This window comes from Aythya ferina, assembly GCF_964211825.1.
Source record: "Aythya ferina genome assembly, chromosome: 18".
NCBI classification, from domain to species: domain Eukaryota; kingdom Metazoa; phylum Chordata; class Aves; order Anseriformes; family Anatidae; genus Aythya; species Aythya ferina.
The window spans coordinates 12,034,528-12,055,785 of NC_140317.1; the positions used below are offsets into that span (position 1 = coordinate 12,034,528).

The 21,258-nt window shown below is 69.4% G+C and overlaps 4 protein-coding genes across 5 annotated transcripts; 2 read left to right on the forward strand and 2 right to left on the reverse strand.

The window, feature by feature from the left end:
• Nucleotides 1-666: 666 nt before the first annotated feature.
• Nucleotides 667-3,965, reverse strand: BTBD17 (BTB domain containing 17). The gene is made up of 3 exons (XM_084492700.1): nt 3,746-3,965; nt 2,554-2,830; nt 667-2,190 (listed from the first exon to the last, which is right to left on the reverse strand). Exons 1-3 carry the CDS (start codon nt 3,837-3,839, stop codon nt 1,110-1,112), a joined length of 1,452 nt encoding a protein of 483 aa, XP_084348826.1. The 5' UTR covers nt 3,840-3,965; the 3' UTR covers nt 667-1,109.
• Nucleotides 3,966-7,589: 3,624 nt separating this feature from the next.
• GPRC5C (G protein-coupled receptor class C group 5 member C) lies at nt 7,590-13,401 on the forward strand. Of its 2 annotated transcripts, none has more exons than XM_084492580.1 (5): nt 7,590-7,830; nt 10,631-11,690; nt 12,133-12,221; nt 12,392-12,529; nt 12,726-13,401. In XM_084492580.1, the coding sequence occupies exons 2-5, from the start codon at nt 10,673-10,675 to the stop codon at nt 12,756-12,758; spliced, it is 1,278 nt and encodes a 425-aa protein (XP_084348706.1). In that variant the 5' UTR covers nt 7,590-7,830; nt 10,631-10,672; the 3' UTR covers nt 12,759-13,401. The 2 variants fall into 2 exon arrangements, with proteins under 2 accessions (XP_084348706.1, XP_084348705.1); XM_084492579.1 differs by lacking the exon at nt 7,590-7,830 and adding an exon at nt 8,812-9,537.
• Nucleotides 13,402-15,264: 1,863 nt separating this feature from the next.
• CCDC137 (coiled-coil domain containing 137) lies at nt 15,265-17,676 on the reverse strand. The gene is made up of 6 exons (XM_084492210.1): nt 17,402-17,676; nt 16,672-16,802; nt 16,338-16,542; nt 15,989-16,071; nt 15,814-15,893; nt 15,265-15,720 (listed from the first exon to the last, which is right to left on the reverse strand). The coding sequence occupies exons 1-6, from the start codon at nt 17,659-17,661 to the stop codon at nt 15,535-15,537; spliced, it is 945 nt and encodes a 314-aa protein (XP_084348336.1). The 5' UTR covers nt 17,662-17,676; the 3' UTR covers nt 15,265-15,534.
• Nucleotides 17,677-17,786: 110 nt separating this feature from the next.
• On the forward strand, nt 17,787-19,399 carry OXLD1 (oxidoreductase like domain containing 1; the record flags this gene model as incomplete). Its single annotated transcript, XM_084492361.1, has 2 exons — nt 17,787-17,840; nt 18,858-19,399. The coding sequence occupies 2 exons, from the start codon at nt 17,787-17,789 to the stop codon at nt 19,218-19,220; spliced, it is 417 nt and encodes a 138-aa protein (XP_084348487.1). The 3' UTR covers nt 19,221-19,399.
• Between the last annotated feature and the right edge of the window lie 1,859 nt (nt 19,400-21,258).

Consider the following 21,258-nt stretch of genomic DNA (forward strand, 5'->3'; position numbering starts at 1 on the left):
TGGGGGGGCTCGGTGGAAGCAGGGCAGCTTTTTTTTTGAAGGTTTGCCTTACCAGAAAGGTCAAAATCTGCATGGCAACGGGAGGCAGCAGGGATGCTGGCAGCTGTGATGGGGTCAGCGTTGGGGTCCCCCTGCCCTGGCATCACCCACAAGCTGGGGGGGTTGGGGACAGTGCGGGTGGGGCCCCAAAAAGGGACAAAAAAGGGTCCCTGTGGTGTGCCAGCACCACGAACCGGCTCAGGGTGCACGGGCAGCGGGCACCTTGGGTGCTGTGCTCACAGAGGTGCCTTTGTGCCCCTCGGCACCGCACACAAAGCTGGCTCTGAGCCCCATCCTGGGGACAAAGGGACACTGAGGAGCACAAAGGGCCCCGCGCCGCCAGCACCGGGACCGGCCCCGCACCTTCTGCTCCCCGGCACGGAGCCGGCAGCAGCAAAGCAGAGGGGGTGGCACCGAGTCTAGGAGGGCTCAGACCCCTTGGGGAGCGCAGGGTCCCCAGGGTGCCCCTGGCACAGCTCCTGCTGGGGCCGGCCACGCCGCTCTCCCTGTGCCAAACCTCTGCTGAAGCAGGGACCCGAGCCCCCCGGGGGCACACAGCGATCCCATCCCGGTCCTGCCCGTCCCCAGGGGCTGGAGGAGGCCCCAAAGACGCCCCCGCGATCCCCGTGCTTGTTTTCTGCTTTTATTAGGAAGGGGTAAGGGGTGCCCGGGGGGGGTGAGGCGGCTGCAGGCTGCGAGTGGGGGCAGCACCCCACAAGTGTCCTCTGCCGGGGGAGGCAGCGGGGACCCCCCTGCCCTGCCACGCTCCGAGCTGTGACCGTGGGGGCTGCGGGGTGGCACTACGGGGGCTGTCCCTGTCCCCACCCCAGTGCCCCTTGGCACAGCACAGGCTGAGCCCCCGGCTGCGCGTTTCCAGAGCTCTCCAGCTCCCTGCAGGCACACGGGGACGGCGATGGGGACATTGGGTGGCACTGGGACAGCCGGGCAGGGGTGGGCACCCCCGGCACGGGGACCTCTGTCTACCTACAAAACGGGGAGGGAGGGAGGGGGCTGGAGAGGCAGAGCCCCGCGCACCCAGTCCGGCGGCAGCGGGGCAGGGCTGGTCCCTGCTACTTCTTGGCCTTGATGAGGGAGTGGTAGACGGGCTTGACGATGATGTGCAGGTGCAGGGAGTTGTCGATGAGGTACTCGGAGGTGCGCTTCTGCAGGTCGGCGTGGGCGAGGAAATCGGCCGCCTCGTCCGAGCTCTGGTGGAAGCTGTAGGCGTGCTTGACCAGCACGCGGCCCTGCTGCCGCACGCCCACCAGCACCGTCTTCTGGAAGCTGACGCCGGCAAAATCGGGGCTGCTCATGGCCGGGGTGACGACGAGGCGCGGGCGGCCGTCCTCGATGCGCGCCGCCTGGACGGCGCCCGACACCGAGTCCGAGTAGACGGGGCGCAGGCTGACGGGCAGCCAGCGCGGCGAGAAGAGCGCGTTCCAGGTCAGCCTCTTGCCGGCGTCGTGGCTGCTGGGCCCCAGCTGGGTCTGGAAGCTGGTGCTGCGATCGTCCCGCGCCGGGTTGTTGATGACCCATTGGGAGCCCCAGCTGGGCGCGAGGTAGTTGCGGGGCAGGAACATGCTGCAGTTGACGTCGAAGTACTTGGCGAAGTGCAAGGGGGAGGCGGCGTGGAACTGGAAGGCTTGGAAGAGGAGGTCCCGCACGGCGCCGTGGTGCCGCGCCAGCACCGCCGACTGCGCCTGCAGCCGGAACAGCTGGCTGGGGGCGATCATGGGGTAGCGGATGGCGCGCAGCACCCGCTCGGCCACCGCCTCCTCGGGCTGCCGCCGGCTCAGCCAGCTCTCCACGGCGGTGTAGAGCTCCAGCTCGCTGTGCAGCACCAGGTCGGAGCGCTCCAGCAGCAGCAGCAGCAGCTCCACGCTGACCGAAGCCCACTCGGCGCTGCTCAGCACGGCCGAAAGGTTCCAGGCCAGGAACTGGAGGCAGCTCTCCTGCAGCGCCGCGTCCCCGACGCGCACGGCGTAGTGGTACCAGCCCACCACGTGGCCCTGGCTCGACTCGCTGGCCAGGTGGCTCCTCATGTAGTCGGCCACGCCACGCTGCAGCCCCCACACCCGGTACTTGCTGGCCAGCTGGTGCATGGGGATGGCCTGGTGCAGCAGGATGGAGACCCCCCCGCAGTACAGGTACCTGGGGCGGAGCGTGGCGCGGTGACACTGCTGTCCCCTGGTCCTTTTCCCACCCCGCTGCGCAGCCCCATGCTCCAGCAGGTCCCTAGGGGATCACCCTCCCTCCTCGGCTGCACCCTGCAGCATCCCCACCCTGCAGGGTCCCCACGGTCCCCGGTGGCATCGTCCCCACTTGGCTGCACCCCTCCTGCTGTCCCCATCCCGTGAGGTCTTTGTGGTTCCCAAGGGAGCATCTCCTCCTCCTCAGCTCATCCCTTTGGGCATCCCCATCCCCAAAAACTCCCCACTTTCCCTAGGGCAACACCTCCCTCCCTGGCATCGCCCCCGGACCTCCCCATCCCGCGGGGTCCCCCCCGGCGCACACCTGATGAACTTCTCGAAGAGCGCGGCGGTCTCGGGGGGCTCGTGCAGGGTGACGACGCTCTGGTTGCGCAGGAGACCCTCAAAGACCTCGCTCTGGAGGCTGAGCAGCAGCTGGTGGGTGTGGAAGACCTTGGCCTCGTCGGAGGCAGCCGTGCGCACCCGCAGCACCGAGTCGCTGCCGTTGCCGTTCTGCAGCAGCTCCTGCAGCCGCTGCAGCAGCGTCAGCGAGTGGTTGATGGTGGCAGCCGTGGCGTCGCCGCCGAGCTCGGCTCTCTGGGCTGCGGGGAGGTGGGAGAGTCACAGCCCCTTGGCACGGGGGTGGCTGGGGGAGCCCGGCGTTGTGCACGTCCTCCCCGCGCTCCTCCCCGTGCCAAAAGGCTGGCCGGTGCCAAGGGGGCGTGGGGAGGGCGAGGGGACGTGGGGACAGTGGTGTCCCTGGGAGCCAACAAGCTGCCGTTCTGCAGCAGTGGGGTTGGGACCACCGTGTCCCAGGCTGGGCCGTGCTGGGAAATGGCCCCGTGCCGGGCAGGGCTGGCTCCCAGCCCGGGCTGCCAGCCCCCGTCCTGTCCCCGGCGTGAGCAGAGCCTGCCCTGGGCACTGCCCCAGACCCCCAGCGTCCTGGGCGGGCTGGCACAGGGGGGGCACACGAGGGCTGGTGGCTTTGGGGGGGCTCCCTGAGCTCCAGGAAGGGGCTGGGGGTGCCAACAGCCCTGGCCCTGCCGTGGGTGGGGGCACGTCTCCCACCTTCCCCCCGGAGCATTTTTCCCCTGGGGAATTTGGCTCCGTCTCTCAAATCTGCTGCTTGCCGGCCGGCGATCCCGCAGATTGCCCATCCCGGTTTACCGAGATTACCCATCCCAGTTTACCCAGATTACCCATCCCAGCGCCGGCTTAATCCCGGCTGAGCGGGGATCAGGGAGGCGATCGCAGCCCCTCGCCCCACGGCACCTGACCACCGGGCAGCGGGGAGCCCAACCCTCACCCCCAGGCACCTCCCGGCCACCACGGGCACGTCGAGGAGCCACATCCAGCCCTCCCCGTGCCACCACGGCTGCCGGAGAGCCGCGCCCAGCCCCCCGTGACCACCACCAGCCCCCCACCCCGTGCCCAACCCCACCTTGGTACACGGCAAGGGCAGCAGGGCTGCGACCCCAGGACCCCTCCACGCCTCCCCCGGCTGCGACCACCCTTACCGGCCTGCACGGTGAGGAGGAGGAGGAGGAAGGCAGTGGCCGTGGAGCCCCAGCGATGAGCGGCCACGGGCCGTGCGCCCGTCAGCCTTCCCATGGCTTCGCAAGAGCATCTGCCGGCGGCGCGGGCGCGCGGTGCCCGCCGGGGCTTATGTAGGCCACGAGCCCTCCCAGCCCTCCCAGCCCGCGCCGCCACATCGATTGGTGGAAACTGGGACCCGCCGTTACCACGGGAACGGCTCCCAGCCCCAATCCATCCCACCCTGCCCCCCCCCCCCACTTCTTGATCCTGCATCCCCCCGGGGTGTCGTGCCGGGGGTGCCCCGGTGAGCCCCGGGCACGGTGCGGGGTCGGCGCCGCTCGCCCACGGCACCGGTGCGCCACGGTGCGCACGGCCACGACCCTTTTGTGGGGGGGGTCTTTGCATTCAGGGCACAGCGCGGAGCGGCCCCCCCGCTCCCCCTGCTCGTGGGTATTCATTCATGCGGCCCTCGCCCTCCCATCACCATGGCATCCGGCAGGAACTGCCTGCCCTTTTCCCAGCCTTTGCAGCCAAGGCGCTGCGTGTGCTGCGCGGCTGCCCGGGGACGGCCTCCGCTGGCCCCTCGCCCACCTCTCGGGGGGCTCTTGCGGGGTTTTTTTTTTTTGGGGGGGGAGTTTGGCCCCGCAGCCCTGGTGCGGGATGCGGGGCGGGGTGGTGGGGATATGGGGATGGGATGGGGTCGTCGCCCTGCTCCCTGCAGCAGTTGGGTACCGCGGGAGGTGGGCACCCCTCTGCATGGGAACATCTGCTGGGGCAGCCCGAGCAAACCCCACTTTTTTTTGTGGCCCCAGTGACCCCCGCTGGGGTGGGGAGCGGGGCCTGGAGCCCCCACATGGGACACAGCAGGGGACAGACCCCACAGACATGGGCACAGCTAATCCCAAACTACTGGGATTAGCGCCGGCACCCGCGTCGCTGCAGCTCTGGTGCCAAACTCAGCGAGGCGCAAACCCCGCGAGGTGGCCGCGACGCTCACGCTGGTGCCAACGCTGGTGGCAGACACCCGGCAGCAGGAGGGGTGCTGTCGGAGGGACACGGGGTGCAGGGGGGGCCGTGTATGGGGCAGGATGGCTGTGGAGGGGAAGGGGGGGGCTCTATCCGAGCAGGGGGGCTCGGCCCATCTGCCCCTCTGCGTCAGGCTGCCGGGTCCTGGCGCGGTGCCGCCGTGGTTGGGGGTGTTCCCGTGCCAGCGAGGGGATTTGAGGACAGGGGACGGATCCGGAGCGTCTGGAGGAGGACGGGGACGTGGGGGTGAGGAGCTCCAGCCCCCGGCACCGCCTGGATGTGCCGAAACCCAGGGGATGAGCCAGGAGCAGGGGCTTAGCCCAGGGGTCTCCAGATGCTGGGTGTGGGCGGGGGGGGGGGGGGGGACCCATCTGGCGCTGCTCGGAGGAGGTGGGGAGGGAAGATGTGGGGGCTGGTGGGGACAGGGACCCCCCCCTGCAGAACAAATGGGGTCAGGGCTGGGGACGGGTTAACGCGGCCGTGCCGCAGCTGCCGCGATCGATGCCACGAAGCACCCGGGGGTGCTGATTACCCAGATTTAATTGGCAGCTAATTGACATCTCTCCCACGCCGCCAGCTGGGGGTGAGAGGGGTGGGGGGGGGGCTGCCCGGGTCGGTGCTTCCATCCCCTGGGATATGGGGCCAAAGCCCCCCCGGCTCGCAGGGAGGGACACACGATCCTCCGCTGGGCCTGGGGGGCAGCAGGGCTGGGACCCCCCCCCAAAAAAAATCCCTGACAGGGGGCAGCGGGGCTGGGACCCCCCCAAAATCCCTGGTAGGGGACAGTGGGGCAGGGGCAGTGGGGTCTGGGATGGGATGGGATGGGATGGGATTGGGATTGGGATTGGGATTGGGATTGGGATTGGGATTGGGATTGGGATTGGGATTGGGATTGGGATTCCCCCCGCAGCTCACCCCCGGGGGATGTGAATTTAGGGGCGGGTTCTGACCAATCAGAACGCAGCGCTCGGGTTTGCCCCCCCCCCCCCCCCATCCACACACACACACACACACACACACTCGGAGGGCGCCTCTCTGATTGGCTGCAGCCTGCCCCCTCCCAGCCAATAGGAGCGCAGGGCGGGGCGCAGGGATTTGTGAATGGGCCGGGGCGCGGGGCACAACCGGACCCCCCCAGAGCCCCCCAGAGCCCCCCAGTCCCCCCCAGTCCCCCCCAGTCCCCCCCAGTCCCCACCACCTCCCCGCCACTGGTCCCACGCCGTGGCCACCAGCCCCAGCCCCAACCCCCCAGCCAAGAACATCTTGATTTCATAAAAAAAAAAGCTGGGGGGGGGCTGGGGGGGGCTGGGGGGGCGCAGCACCCATCCTGCCCCCCCCCCCAAAGGGCGCTGAGCACCCGCAGCTCTCAAGGAGCCCCCTGCTCCCAGCCCCCCCCAGCTCCCATCCCAGCCCTTTTTTGGGGAGCTGAGGCGGGGGGGGTCCCCACCTCCCCCCACGCTGCCCCCCACCCCGGGGTCGGCACCAGGCTGGGAGCCCCCTCCCCACAAAGCGGCTGCCCCAGCCGTGGGGACAGATGCCATATAACCCCCCCACCCCCCTGCTGAGCCCCCACCAGAGCCAGGGGGCTGAGCCCGGCACTGGGGGGGGGTCCGTGAGGTTGCATCGCCCCCCCGGCACCCTGTGAGACCCTCCCTGGGGGACACGGCCTGGCTGCGCCCACCCCGGGGTGCTGGTGATGTTGGGGGGGGGGCTGGGGGCTGCCCCCACACAGTGGCTCCATTGAAGCCCCCAGGAGCCATGGCTGGGGGGCTGGGTGCTGGGGGGCTCTGCAGCCCCTCCGAGGCGTAATGGGGCTGCTCCCGCCCCCATAAACGCCTGTTTTCACACCAAAACCTGCCTGGGTCCGGCTCCGTGCTTGGGACGGGGGCGCAGCACCCCCTGCGCGTGGGGCTGGGTCCCACCACCTTTAATCCCCCCAAAACCCTCCTGGGGCACTCCCCACGAGGTGCCACCCTCGCGGTGTGACCGTGCCAGCCTGCCTGGCCCCAGGGGCCACCAGAGGGCAGGGGCAGGACCCCCCCATGGGGCTGGCACCCAGCACCCAGCACCCAGCACGGCCGGGTCCTGAGCACCAGCCCCACGGCCCCACATTCCTCCCTAATTCCCCCATAAGGTCCTTAACCTAATCCCCCCAAAACCCCGGCCTTCCCACTGTAATTCCCCATAAACCGGCCCCCGTGGGGCTGTCCCGGTGGCAGGGGGGGCTCAGCCGGCCCCCGGGGGGATTTGGGCTGCCCCTTGCCCACCCTACTGAGCCCGGGAGCGGGGTGGGACGAGGGGCAGCGGGGTCCCTGCTCACCTTTGCCCTCAGTGCCCATAAAATGATCCCATAACGTGTGGCCGACCCACACGGGCACCCCTGCACGCCCAGCACCGTGCGCCCTGGGGCAGGATCAGCCCCCAGCACCCCCCAGCCTGAGCCCCCTTGGGCAAACCGACCCCGTTACAGCCCCCCCGGTGCTGCCGACGGGGTTAAACCCCAACCTCAGCGGGGCGGGTGGTAGCCGGGAGGTGCTCGCCCCATTAATTCTGGCATTTCGGGACCGGATTAGACATTAACCCCAGCACCCAGCGCCTCCCACCCAACCTCCCGCAGGATTTCCCACCCCGCAGCTCCTGGGGGGGGGGTTACGGGGCAATTTGGGGGGAATTGCCCAGGAAGGGCCAAGCGTTGGGGCCCCAGCTCCGGTTCTGCGTGCGGAGGGAGCCCGGGGAGGCTGCCAGCCCCCCCCCCGGCAGCGCTTATTTACTTGGAGAGGGAGGTGGAACCGTGCTTAACCGCGTCCGCCTGCGGAGAGGGGGCTCGCCGCTGGGCAGAACCGGCTCAGATGGAAAACAGCTCCCCAGCCCCGGCGTAAACAGCCGGGAAAAAGGGGGGGGCGAGCACACAGGGCCCCCCACCCCACCCCGCCCCCCCCCACAAGGTAGGGCCCTCACCTTCGCCAAGGTGAGGCCGAGAGGGAGCCGCCGCGGAGCAGGGCCTGGTGCCACCGCCTGGCCCCGTGGCTCTGGACGAGAGGTAAGGCTGGAAAAAATGCGGTGTTTTCGGAAGCTCGCCCCGCGAAGGAGCCTGGCGAGGCTCCCGGGCTGTGCCGAGCTGCCCCCCCCCACAGCCCCTCGCCGCGGCTGCTGTGCCACCGGGGTCCGGCTCTGCCAGCTCTGCCACCGGGGCACCCGTCCCCAGCACGGCCACGGCACCGGGACTGGGCTGAACTGGGTGCCCAACGCCCCGGCCCCACAATGCCACCAGCACACGGCAGCCTCGCACCCAATTTACCCCCCCTCGGCCGCCTCCCCAGCGGGGTGTTCCTGTAGGACCTACAAAAACCCCTCCTGAGAAACCGGGGCTGGAAAGCTTGGGGGACAGGGGAAAGGGGGGGGCACCAACCCGAGGTGGTGGGCACACGTGGGCAGGCACCGGGCACCACGGGGTGGCCTCGGCAGGATGGTTGCTGGCCGGCGGCCCCACAAGGAGCTGGGGGGGCTGGGGGGGCAGCGGGGGCTCGGGCCAGGCACCGCGGGGAGCGCGCCGTGAGCGGAAGGAAGCGCGGCAGGAACCGCGTGCAGCCTGGCCTCTGCAGCACGGGGCGGGGGCAGCGGGGGCGCCGGGGGAAGCTGGTCCCCGTTCCCAGCCCGACCCCAAATCCCCGGGGAAACTGAGGCACGGAGAGGCCACCGGGGGAGGTGGGAAGGTGGCGGGGCCCCGTTGTGCCACCCTGCTCCATGCATGGGGGCGCACAGGGGGGTGCCCCCAGCAGGCAGGGAGGAGGCTGTCCCGGTGTGGTGCTGGTGCCAAGCGCTTTTTAGGACTAAAGAGGGCAGGAGGGACGGTGGCTGTGGGTGCAGCACCCGTCCCCGGTGTCCTGCCCCGTCCCCACGGTGCCACCCCTCGTGCCGCGGTGCTGCCAGCCCCGGCTCTGCCTCCCTGGGATCGTTTTTGTCGGGGGGAGGACCCGCCAGCGGCGCGCTGAACTTTCGGCTGCATCCTTCACCCTCTTGCTTCACCCTCCCAAAATAGCAGCGCCTGCCTGGAAACCTCCTGCGGGGCCAGCGGGGCCACGGGTCCCCGGGGTGCCCCGAGCCTTCCCGCGGCTCTTCCCCATCCCCGAGCCCCGGGGGACGCGGTGGTTTTGGGGTGCCCCGAATGAGCCGTGGGTGTAGGGTCAGCCCCGCTCCCAGCCCCGCTCCCGGGACCACCGAGCCCCCGGGCTGGGGTTTCCCCAGCCCCCAGCCCCTCGCTGGCTGCGGGCCTCTCTCAGTGCCAAGGGCTGAGCCGCCGGCTGACATTCCTCCGGGAGGCCCCTCGGGGCTGCTCGCCTTCGGTTCCCGGGCTCAGCACCGCAGCGAGCACCCGGTGCAGAGCCCCCCCCCATCGGTGAGGCCACCCCGGTTCTGTCCCCGTCACCCCAAGAAGCCCCCGGGGGCTGCGGCACGGGCTGAGCCCCCGCACGCTCATCGCACCGCTGCTCGGAGGGGGGCTCCCGACTCGCTCCCACCCAGCTCCCCCCCTTCACCCCGGTTCTGTCCCCTCCTTTTGGGGGCAGCCCCCGCTGGGTGCCCCCCTCCCCAGCCCGGTGCGCTGGGGCAGGTCCCGGGCGCGCCCCCCCGGCAGCGGCGCACCTCGGGGAGGGGCCGGGCCGGGCCGGGCAGGCGCGCACGGGGCTGCGGGCTCGGGGCTCGGCACGGAGCGGAGCGGAGCGGCCGGGACACCGGGGGGCTGGAGCCGGTGAGAGGGGCCGGGAGGGGGTGAAACCCGCGGGGCTGGGCAGCACCGGCACCGGGATGGAGCCGGGAACCGGCACCGGGGGCGAAACCGGCACCGGGAGCGCAAACGGGACCGGCACCGGGAGCGCAAATGGGGCCGGCACCGGCACCGGGAGCCGTCCACCCCGGGGCTCTCCTGGCCGCAAAGTTGGGGAGGCTCCGGGCGAGTTTGGGGCCGGCACCGCTCGGGGACGTGGGGGGACCGCGAGGGGTGGGGGGCACCGGCCGGGCCGGGGGCGGCTGGGGTTGTTTTCCCCCCTTCCCGGTACCGGGACTCCCCGTCCCCATCTCATGGGGTGGCTCCGGCCCGGGGGGGCTGGGCAGAGCCTGGACACCGGGGGGGTGCCTGGCCCCGGGAGGGGAGCAGAGGGGGCTTTCGGGGGGCGCAGGGATGGGGGCAGCGATGTGGGGCCCCCCGCCACCCCCATCCCAGCCCCGAGGTGACCTTGTCACAGGTTTCCTGCCCGGTTTCCTCCCTCCAGCTGGGGGGAGCGCAGGGGGCTGCAGCTTTCCTCTCGCCTTCCTCCTTCCCACGGGCACCCCACGCTCCTTGGGGGCTGGCAGCGGGGTCAGGGACCCCCGTGCCCTGGGGGCCGTGCCGCACCGTGCCGTGCCGTGCCGTGCCGTGCCAGGCTGCGGCTGCGTGCGGCGGGGAGCTCTGCTGTGTGGGGCCAAACACGGGACCTGCGCTGGGTCAGTGCCCGGAGCCACAGGAGGGAAGTGGGACAGGAGAAGTGGAAAGGGGAACGTGCGGCGCGCGCAGTGCCGTGCCAAGGGGACCGACCCGGCCCCGGGTGGTGCCTCTGCGGCCAGCCCCGACCCATGCTCGTTGCTCCCGGGCACGGTGCTGCGTCCAGGCAAGGAGGGCTGGGAGATGTGCGTCCATCTGGGGCTGCACCCGGAGCTGCTCGGGGTTGCGGTGTGGTGCTGGCACATCCCAGGCTCACCGGGACCCCATCACCAGCGGTGGTCTGGTGGGAGATGGACCAGGGACCGCGGGCAGGGAGCTCCAAATCCCAGAGACGGCTCCTTGTAACGCCTCCTCTTCCCCGCAGGGTCTGTGGACGCCGCGCTCAGCGCCCACCCCAGGGTGCAGGATGGGGGCTGCGGGGGTGCTGCCCGCGGCCGCCTGCGTCCTGCTGGCCCTGCTGCCCCCTGGCCGTGCCCAGAGCACCCCCCCGGCGGGCTGCGGCAAGGACCTGTCCTCGCTCTACTACAACCTCTGCGACCTCTCGGCGGGCTGGGGCATCGCGGTGGAGGCCGTGGCCAGCCTCGGCGTGGTGACCAGCTTCGTGCTCACCATCGTGCTGGTGGCCAGCCTGCCCTTCGTGCAGGACCCTCCGAAGAAGAGCCTGGTGGCCACGCAGGTCTTCTTCATGCTGGGCACCTTCGGGCTGTTCTGCCTGACGTTTGACTTCGTCGTGGGGCCCAACTTCTCCACCTGCGCTTCCCGACGCTTCCTCTTCGGCGTCCTCTTCGGCCTCTGCTTCTCCTGCCTGCTGGCGCACGCCGTCGCCCTCAACTTCCTAGCGCGGAGGAACCGGGGCCCGCGGGGCTGGGTGACGCTGGCGGTGGCCCTGCTCCTCGCCCTGGTGGAGGTCATCATCAACGCCGAGTGGCTCACCATCACCGTGGCGCGGCGGGAGGGCGGCCCCGCGGACCCCTGCGTGCTGGCGGACGCCGACTTCGTCCTGGCGCTCACCTACGTCATGGTCCTGCTGGTGGCCGCCTTCGGCACCGCCTGGCCGGCGCTCTGCGGCCGCTACACGCGCTGGAGGAAGCACGGCGCCTTCATCCTGGCCACCACCGGCCTCTCCATGGCCATCTGGGTGGCGTGGACGGCCATGTACCTCTACGGGAACCAGCGGGCGGGCGAGAAGCCCGGCTGGGACGACCCCACGCTGGCCATCGCGCTGGTGGCCAACGCCTGCGCCTTCATCCTCCTCTACGTCATCCCCGAGGTGACGCACGTGACGCGGCGGGGCCCTGAGCAAGCCTACGAGGATGACGGCTACCCCACGCGGGGGGTGGGCTACGAGACCATCCTGAAGGAGCAGAAGTCGCAGAGCATGTTCGTGGAGAACAAAGCCTTCTCCATGGACGAGCCCTCCTTCGGTAGGCACCGGGCGCGACGCACGGGCTGCGAGACGGCTGCTGCGACGCGCCCGGGCGGCTGGGAGCGAGGCCTGCGATTGTTGTGGCTCCCCCAAAACACGCCGGGCTGGGTTTACCAGTTTAGGCTGAGCTCACCCCGCTCCGGGGGTGCTCCCCTCCCCGGCGTGGGGTGCCCGCGGCTCCCGGCCCTCCGCCCCGGGCAGGCGCTGCTCCCTACAGGAGGACGTGTCGCCGAGCTGGCGGCGCTGGGGAGACCCTACAATAATAACACGGGGCGGTGCTCCCCCACCCCGCAGTGATGCAAACCTCCAGGGACGTCCCTCCCGGCCCCCGGGAAGGGCGCAGAGCAGCTGGCTGCTCGTTAAACCTGCTAACGAGGCCCCGGGTGGGGTGGGGGTGGCGGCGCGAGCCCCCCGTTTTCACCGTCCCCGTTTCTTTGCAGCCAAGAAGCCGGTGTCCCCGTACAGCGGCTACAACGGGCAGCTGCTCACCAGCGTCTACCAGCCCACGGAGATGGCCCTGATGCACAAGGTGAGAGCCCTCTCCTCTGAGATGGTGATGGGTCCCCTGCAGGTGCTGGTAATGGGGTGCTGGGGAGGGTCCCCCCCACGCCGTGCTGCTCCCCAGGACCCCGCAGGGAGCGCGCCCATGGGCTGGGGGTGCTCCTGGTGCCCCCACGGACCCATTTTTCCCCCCCGCAGAGCGAAGGGCCCTACGACATGATCCTGCCCCGTGCCACCGCCGCCAGCCCGGCCGCGGGCAGCGCCAGCTCCACGCTGCGAGCCGAGGACGCCTTCGCCGTGCAGGCCCGGCACGCCGCGGCGCAGCGGAGCAGCCAGGTGAGTTAATGAGCAACGAGGGAGCCGGCGAGGGGGCAGCAGGGTTGGGCTCCTGCCCAGGTACAAAGTCTTTCCGTGCCTTGATGTCTCCGGGGCAGGGCAGAGCTGGGGATGGCAGGCACCGGGGTGATGCCGCTCCGTGCCGTGCCGTGCCGTGCCGTCACGCCTGCCCGGTGCCATCCCGCTCTGCCCGTAGGTGCAGTCCCCGTACAGCAGGAACCGGTGGTGAAGCCTGGGTTCCACGGAGCCAGCACAGCCACGGCCCCGCTGTCCTGATCCTCTGAGGTCTCGTCCCTCCCCGCCTCGTCCATCCGCCCCCGCCAGAGCTGGTTCCTGAGCTGGGGACGCCTGGATGTGGCCCCGGAGCCAGCGCCGTGCCGCCCGGCCGTGGCACCCGCAAGCTGCCTGCTCTGCCCGGCTCCCCTCGTCCCTGCTGCCCACCCTGCCACGAGGACCGGCTCCTGCAGGGCCACCCCGAGCCACCCCACTGCTGCCTTCACCAGACACCCGGCCCCTCGGGGACAGGGACACTGCTGCCGGACAGCCAGGGGCACGGGGCGGCTGCCCCGGCGCTGGGACTGGGCGTTGCGCCCCTTCGTGCTGGACCTCGAGCCATCCCCGAGCTCTCCCAGTGCTGCCCCCGCTGTGCCTCAGTTTCCCCTTCACCAGGGGACGGGGGGGACCCGGTGGTCTCCCCCCGCGGCTCCGGCCGCCTTCTCGGTGCCTTCCCTCTCCGCCTCTCTCCCCGCGCCGGGCTCGGGGATCACCCTCGGGGGGGGCATCGACGGAGCTGGGACCCCCTCCCCCCGGCTCCCTCGTTGGTTTTTCCCCTCCCTTTTTCAGGTCAAACCCATTAAAGTTGAGTTTTCCTACACGGTGGCACCCAATGGGGACAGGGGGGACCTGGCTGCGCTGCTCCATCCCCGGCTGTGCCGCGGCCAAGGGCTTCCACCTCGGTGCCATCGTGCTCAGCCCTGCATCCCCCAAAGGGACAGGACAAGACCCCAACTGGGATCCTGCTCCCCAAGCACCCCGGGGAGCCTGCACCGGGGCCAGGCTGCAGACGGGGCGGCCGTGCCAGGAGCTGGCAGGCTCGGCACGGACCGGCAGCCCGCGGGCAGATGGGCTGCCTGGCGGGAAGCGGCACGGCGCGGAGGACGTGCCAAGGTCGGGGGCGGTTTCTCCTGCCCGGATTGCCTTTCCCCTCCGCAGTGATTTCTCCTGCCAGGCAGGAAGCCTGCGGCCGGGCGAGCGGCAGCGCCATGAATTATTCAGGGCCTGAAATGGCTCCGTGGCGGTGGCTGGGGGAGGCGGGTGACCCCGCTCTCCTTGAGAGCACCGTGCCCCGCGCGGGAGTTTGGCACGCACACGCCGTGCCCCAGCCCTGCCAGCGCCTTCCCTCTCGCTACTGGGAACGCCACCAGCTGCGGGGACGTGGCACAGCCCCGGCAGGGGTCGGTGCCCAAAAGCTGGGGACATCCGTGGGTGCTACCGGGGTGCGCAGCAGGAGCAGGCGCCCGGTCCTGCTGCGGGAGCTGCCGGTGCCCCCGGGGGTTGTGCTGCGTCACCCGTGTTTGCCTGGCGTCAGCAGGCAGCGGGGACGTCTCCAGGCAGCGCCAGGAGCTCAAGGTCCCCGGGGCTGCCACCACGGCAGCGTGCCCTCCTCCCTGCCCCCGGCACCGCGTGGCACGCGGCGTGTCCCCCGTGTGCCTGGAGCCAGGCTGGGCACGCAGCAAATGCCCCCTTGGGACACCAGGATGGGGACACCAGGATGGGGACACCAGGATGGGGACAGCGCGGTCCCCAGCACGCATCCAGCCATGGCACAGCACCGCCTTGCTGGGGGGGCGCAGAGGAGGCAGCCCTGGGGGCAGCAGACACCCCAAAACCAGGGCGCGCAGGTGCTGCCCCCGTTCAGCCCTGCGCAAGGGCACCGGGGCTGGTTTGGGCCGTGCCGTCCCCGCTGCCACCGGTGCCCCCGGCCCCCCCCCGGCACCACGGGAGCCCCCGGACACTGCCGGCCGCAGGACGCGGGGCGGCCCCGCTGCAACAGGCAGCGCTTTGTGCTGGGGCTGTGGCACGGGGAGGCCGAACAGCGCTGCCTTTGTGCCGCGCAGGTGAAGCGGCCGCAGGCGCACGTGGGCTGCGCCGTGCCGGGAGCGCTCCCCGGTCCTCAGGGTGGGAGCAGGGGGCACCAGGGGGGCGTTATCCCCGGTGCGGGGTCGGTTTGGGCGTTGTTTTGACTGTTGGAGCCATCCTGCCCAGGGAATCACAGGGATATAGGGTGGGGTGGTGGTGCTGGGAGCATGGTGAAGGATTGGGGGCTCAGCTGTGTCCCTGAGGGGTGACAACGGGGGACGGTGACACCACGCAGGTGAACCTGGCCTCAGCCTCGGGGCTGCTTCACGTCTCCAGGCTCGGCTCGCTCCCTGGCACCGGGGTGGGAGGCGGGTGGGCGAGATCCAGGCACAACAGCCCCAGCCGAGGGTCCTGCCCCAAGCGGAGGGCGCGCGGTGCCAGCACTGCCAGCCCGTGGTGACGGCCAGGACCCACGCTGGGACTGCCATCTGCCGGCACGCCACGCCACGGGCACAGCGCCGCGCCTTCCCCACCACCCCGCAGGAAGGAAGCGCAGCTGGGACCCCGTGCCACGACAGTTTGGGAAGGTTTGGGAAGGTTTGGGAAGGTTTGGGAAGGTTTGGGAAGGTTTGGGAAGCAGAGACGTGCTCGCACCATCAGAAAATGGCATTTTATTACAAACGAGTCCATGGCACCACAGGCTCCTGGCTGCGGCGCAGGTGCCAGGGAGGTTGCACGGCTCTCGTGAGCCCCAGGGCGCAGTCGGGGCAGCAGCACAGGGCTGGGACAACCGCCCCCTGTCACATCCTGGGCTTCTGTGTCCCCCCTGCTGCACACCCAGCTGGCTGCCACCCCTCTGCTGCTCCACGTGAGGGTCCGGGGGGCTCTTGTGCCCCCTCGCCGGGACGGAGGACGAAGGGGAGGGCTCAGCCGGGCACCCCACGGGCTGCCTGGGCCTCCCTCTGCTGCCGTTTGCGCCGCTGGATGTCGCGATAGGCCTGCACGACGCGCACCCTCTCCTCCTGCACGATGCGTTGCCGAGCCAGCGACATCGGTGCCGCCGGGGACACCCGGCCCAGGCGAGGAGCCAGCAGGAGCCGCTTGCGCCCAGCCTGCGGGCACAAATGGGGCAAATCAGGGGGGCCGAAGGGAACGGGAGGGCACGGCCACGGGGCAGGAGCCTCGGGCTGGATTCTGCAGCTCACCTGCTCGGCGGGACCCCCGCGGCGGGGCCGTGAGGTGAGGGTGGGCGGCTCCGTCACCACCTCGCCGAACGCCACCGTGTCTGAGGGAGAGGCAGAGCCCGGTGTCAGGCCGGGGGGTGCCGCTGCCGCCCCCTCCCGCCTCCCCCCCGTGCCTCCGGTGCCAGCCCAGCCCCACCTCGCAGCAGGCTCTTCTCCAGCAAAGCCTCTTTCTTCTCCTCCTTCCTCCTCCGGGCTTTGTCCAGCTTCTTCTTCTGAAACCTGGGGAGCCGTGTGATGAGCCGGGCTCACGAGCAGACAGCGGAGCAGGTACGGCACCAAATCTCCCCAAATCTCCCCAAAAACCATGACCCTGCAGCTCTCCCCTCCCCGCCCTGGCCCCAGGCCCCCCGCAGCAGGAGGATAAAGGGGGTTCAGGGGCTGCTTGCAGAGGCTCAGATCGTGGAGCCGAGACCCCGGAGCTGGCAAAGCCCCGTCCTGGGGCTCGTCCCCGCCGCCACCGCCGCGCCATGGGGCCGTGCTCTCACTCTTTTTTCCTCCTGGATTTCTGCGGTGCCGCCCCCTCCTTCTCGGGCTCGCGCTGCACCTGGTTCTTGGTGAGGAAGAGGATGCGCTGCACCTCCTGCTCCATGCGGCAGATGTAGGAGTGCTCCGACTCCCCCTTCCCCCTCTTAAATTTGGGCACCGCGATGTCCCCGTGCTCCGCCGGGGGCTTGGGCTGCTGCTGCTTCCCTGCGAGAGACACGGGCAGGGGATTTAGGGCTGAAAGGGGGGGTCCCGTCCTGCCGGGATGGGGATGAGGGACCCCGGGGGGGGCAGACCCCGTGCCGTGCCATGGCCCGGAGCCCCCCCGTGCCCCACCTGCCGCCCGCCTCCTCCCGGATTTGGGGTTCTTCATGGCCTCGCGGCTCCGCATCAGCTCCCGCAGGCTGGAGGGGATCTCCTGCTCCTCGGGGTGCTCGGGCCTCAGGTTGGCCCCCGCACGCTGCTTCCTGCGGCAGAACCGGGAACAGGATGGGACGGGATGGAACCGGGGCGACGGAGCCCGGGGAGGGTGGGGGGGGGAAAGATGGGCACGGGGGGGCACCGGGGCACAGGGACACCTAGACGTGGGGTCACATGGGGTCACCGGGACACCGGGACATGGGGACACCGGGATATGGGGACACCGGGATATGGGGTCACACGGGGTCACCGGCACCCTGGATGTGGGGACACCGGGATATGGGGACACCAGGACACTGGGATACGGGGTCACACGAGGTCACTGGCACCCCAGGACACCGGGACGTGGGGACACCGGCACCCCGGGACGTGTGGGGGGGGGGTAACCGGGATATGGGGTCACATGGGGTCACCAGCACCCCGGGACATGAGGGGACACCGGTACACCGGGATATGGGGACACTGGGACACGGGGTCACCGGTTACCCCAGGACACTGGGACATGGGGACACCGGGGCACGGGGACACCGGGGCAGGGGGACACCGGGACAGCGGCACACACCGGTGCACCGGGACACCGGGGCAAGGGGACACCGGGACATGGGGACATGGGGACACCGGGGCACGGGGACACCGGGACACTGACCTGCCGCGGGGCGGGGCGGCGGCCGGGACCGGGACCGGGGCCGGTCTGCGTCCCCGTCCCTTCCCGGTCCCGGTCCCGGTCCCATTCCCGGCCCTGGCCCCGATCCCGTTGCGGGTCCCGGTCCCGTTCTCCGCTCCGCGCCCCCGTCCCCGTCCCGGTCCCGTTCCCGGTCCCCGTCCCATGCCGGCCCCGCACGCGGCCGGGCCCCGCCGCCACTTCCCGGTTCCCTCCCGCCCCGGTCCCGCCCCCCGCTCTCCCATTGGCCGCTCCCAGCCTCCGCGCTCTGATTGGTCGGCGGCTCGGGGAGACCGAGCTGCTATTGGTCGCCAGGGCTGCCGCTCGGGGGGGGAAGGGGGCGGGGCCGTTGGAGGGGAGCGGCGGCGGGATGTGGCTGCGGGGGGCGCGGGGGGCGCGCGGCCTGGCGGGGGGGCGCCGGGGGGTGAGCGGGGGCGGGGCTTAGAGGGGGCGGGGCGGAAAGGGGCGGGGTTTGAAGGGGCAGGGGGCGGGGCTTGGGGCAAGGGGGGGCTTGGGGGTGGACGGGGAGGGGGCTGGGGGGGGCTGGGGGCTCCCTATGGGGTCTGGGGGCTCCATATGGGGGTCTGGGGGCTCCACATGGGGGTCTGGGGGCTCCATATGGGGGTCTGGGGGCTCTGTATGGGGTCTGGGGCAGTAAATGGGGGTCTGGGGGCTCCCTATAGGGTCTGGGGGCTCCGTATGGGGTCTGGGGGCTCCTCATGGGGGTCTGGGGGCAGTAAATGGGGGTCTGGGGGCTCCATATGGGCTCTGGGGGCAGTAAATGGGGGTCTGGGGGCTCCACATGGGGGTCTGAGGGCTCCACATGGGGGTCTGGGGGCTCCATATGGGGTCTGGGGGCTCTATATGGTGGTCTGGGGGCAGTAAATGGGGTCTGGGAGCAGTAAATGGGGCTCTGGGGGCTCCCTATAGGGTCTGGGGGCTCCATATGGGGGTCTGGGGGCTCTATATGGGGGTCTGGGGTCTCCGTATGGGAGTCTGAGGGCTCCACATGGGGGTCTGGGGGCTCCATATGGGGTCTGGGGGCAGTAAATGGGGGTCTGGGGGCTCCGTATGGGGTCTGGGGGCTGCACAGGGGGGTCTGGGGGAGCAGCGAGGGGTTTGGGAGCTGCACTGGGGGGCCAGGGGGCTCCATATGGGGTCTGGGGGTTGTAATTGGGGGTCTGGAGTCTCCGTATGGGGGGCTTGGGGCTGTGCATGGGGGTCTGGGGGCTGCTCTGGGGTTGCTGTGCCTACACCAGGGGTCTGGGGGCTCTGAGGAGGACCCCGTGTGTGAAGGCAGGGATGGGCTGGGGGTGAGGGGAGCTTTGGTGGGGCTGGGGGCACCAAGGAGGGCTTACTGCTTGGGTCAGGGGGTGCCGGGGGGATTTGGGGGGGCAGCCCCCAACCCCTGCCGCCACCACCACGGGGCTGCCCCTTGCAGGACCACCCCAGAGCCCCCCACCCGGGCACCACCTGCACCCACCAGAAGAGCTCAGACACCCCAGGAAGGGACAACAGCGGCGAGGGGGGCTCGGACCCCTCGGGGAGCGACCACCGGGCAGAAACCCCAGGGGACGAGGGGGCCGAGACCCCCTTCTCCCACCCCCCCGACCTGGAGCCCCCCACCAACTGCTGCATGAGCGGCTGCGCCAACTGCGTCTGGGTCCAGCACGTGGAGCGGCTGCTGCGGCACTACGGGGACGGGGGCGAGCGGGCGCTGGCGGCCGTCGAGAGGCACGTGCAGGACGAGAGCATCAAAATGCTGCTGAGGACGGAGATCAGGCTGCGCGCCAAGAAGGACTGAGCCCCACAAACCCACCCCGCCGTGCCCCCCCATTTCTTTGTGGGGTCGGGGCTCGGTTTGTTCGGGGTGCCGAGGCACTAAGGGGGTCCCCACAGGACATCGCTGCCCGGTGCCTGGTGCTTTTGCTTCCCCAAGCCTTATATATTTATATTTATATATAAAAAAGTAATATATAGAGAGATGTGTGTATTTATATTTATTTTTATATTTATTTTTATTTTTATTTTCATATTTATTTTTATATTATTTTTCTATTTCTATTTCTATTTATTTTATATTTATATTTTATATTTATATTTTATATTTATATTTTTATCTATAATTTTATTTATATTTTATATTTTTATTTGTATTTTTATTTATATTTTATATTTTTATTTTTATTTTTATTTTATATATTTATATTTATATTTTATATTTATATTTTATATATAAAGCGCCTGTCGCCCTATTGACAAACCACTCTGGGACCCCTCTGCTGGCACAGGTAGGAACAGGAGCTGACCCGTTAGCCCCTCAGCGCTTGTTCCCAACCAATTTTACTCAAAAAGAATACAAAAAAAGGACTTTTCTCCCCCCACACGAGGCAGGGATTTTCCCCTTGCCTCGTCCTTGCGGCGGAGCCGTGGCGTGAGAGGAGCGCGGTGGCGGCCGGGGGCCGTGGCTCGGTGTCACACCGCCCCGCTAAGCCTCTTAGGGGCCCGTCGGCACCCGGGGCTGGGGGCAGGCGTCCCCCCGGGGGCCTCTCCGTGCCCGTCTCCCCCCTCTTGTTGTAGGATTTTGCAGCGTGCGGCCCGGGCACGTGGGCCCCGCAAGGGCAGCGCGCCCGGCTCCGCGGCGCCTCTCCTCTCGGTGCCTCTTCCTCCCCGCTCGTCTCTGCCCTAAAACCCCTTAAACTTCACCTTCAGGCGTCCCCTCCCTAAATCCCGACCGGGATGAGCAGGGTCTCAGCCCGCTGACGCGTGGCTTGGGCAGGAGCCGGGCAGGATCCGGCCCCGTCCCCCCTCCCTGGGTGAGCTCGCCAAGGGCACTGCCCGCTCCCCAAAGCGGCCCCGCGCTAACGAAGCTCGGTCTGGCAGCGGTAATTAACAGCAGGGCCCTGGCCTTTGCTGGGCTGGTGGCTGGTTCCGCGTGAAACGCTCCCGGATCCGCGTAATCCTATTTGGGGAAGGCTAGCTAATTGCCAGCGGTGGAAGGGGCTGGCGGTCAATTAAAGTGTGCTGAGATTATAGCTTTTTGTAATTGCTTTAGGGCCGGGATTACGGCAGGCTTTGGAGTGATACTCCCGGGCTGCAGGGCTGGGTGGGCAGGGGCTCCCAGCCCCTTTTCCCCAGGTTTTGGGCTCAAGAATAGAGCAGGTTTTGGGTTCAGGAACAGAGCGGTTGTCCTGGGGTGCCTGTGACAGTGCTCAGGTTGTCCCCACGCTCGGATGTCTGTGGTGCCACCTGGGATTAGCTGGTGGCCTCGTGTTCCGTGCACCTGATGGGCTGGGGATGGGATTGAGATGGGGACAGGGACAGCAGGAGCCCCCCAGCAACCCCCCACAGCCCCTGCTGTTGTGGGCACGTTGTGCTCGGTGCCAACACCGTGCTGGAGAGGTTTTGGCCACACTTTGGCCAGCCTTGCCCTGCTGGGACGTTTGGTGCCCGTGTCCCCAAATGCCATCCCGAGCACGTTCTGCAGGACTGAGCCCCCCAATCCCTACAGCTCAAGGCATGGGGACCCCCCCGTGGGCTCTTTGCTGCCATTCCCTGCCCCTCACCGTGGGGCTGACACCCGGCCCGTCCCCACCCCGGTAATCCCGACACCCCCTCCCCACACGCACGCTGCCGGCCCCCCCGGCGCAGAGCAGGGGGAAGGACAGCAGATTACCCATTTGAGGAGAAGGGACTTAATCCTATTACCCCGGGGCAGGATAAAATCCACCGGCCCCCAGCCGCCACGCACAGCACCCATAGGACACGCGGCAGCGGGCGGAGGGAGTCCTGCGGAGCAGCGCTGGCTTTTGGGGACTTCAACTCCTGCGTAAGTGACAGCT

Excerpts from the sequence above, each read along its gene's own strand:
- BTBD17 (XM_084492700.1), bottom strand. The coding sequence starts at position 3,839 with ATGGGAAGGCTGACGGGCGCACGGCCCGTGGCCGCTCATCGCTGGGGC. Across the intron at positions 2,831-3,745 it reads CCTCCTCACCGTGCAGGCCG|CCCAGAGAGCCGAGCTCGGC; the intron begins GTAAGGGTGGTC and ends ACCTCCCCGCAG. Across the intron at positions 2,191-2,553 it reads CTCTTCGAGAAGTTCATCAG|GTACCTGTACTGCGGGGGGG; the intron begins GTGTGCGCCGGG and ends GCTCCGCCCCAG.
- GPRC5C (XM_084492579.1), top strand. The coding sequence starts at position 8,956 with ATGAGCCGTGGGTGTAGGGTCAGCCCCGCTCCCAGCCCCGCTCCCGGG. Across the intron at positions 11,691-12,132 it reads CATGGACGAGCCCTCCTTCG|CCAAGAAGCCGGTGTCCCCG; the intron begins GTAGGCACCGGG and ends GTTTCTTTGCAG. Across the intron at positions 12,530-12,725 it reads CGGCGCAGCGGAGCAGCCAG|GTGCAGTCCCCGTACAGCAG; the intron begins GTGAGTTAATGA and ends CTCTGCCCGTAG.
- CCDC137 (XM_084492210.1), bottom strand. The coding sequence starts at position 17,661 with ATGGGAGAGCGGGGGGCGGGACCGGGGCGGGAGGGAACCGGGAAGTGG. Across the intron at positions 15,894-15,988 it reads GGAGAAGAGCCTGCTGCGAG|ACACGGTGGCGTTCGGCGAG; the intron begins GTGGGGCTGGGC and ends CCTCTCCCTCAG. Across the intron at positions 15,721-15,813 it reads GCGGGGGTCCCGCCGAGCAG|GCTGGGCGCAAGCGGCTCCT; the intron begins GTGAGCTGCAGA and ends TTGTGCCCGCAG.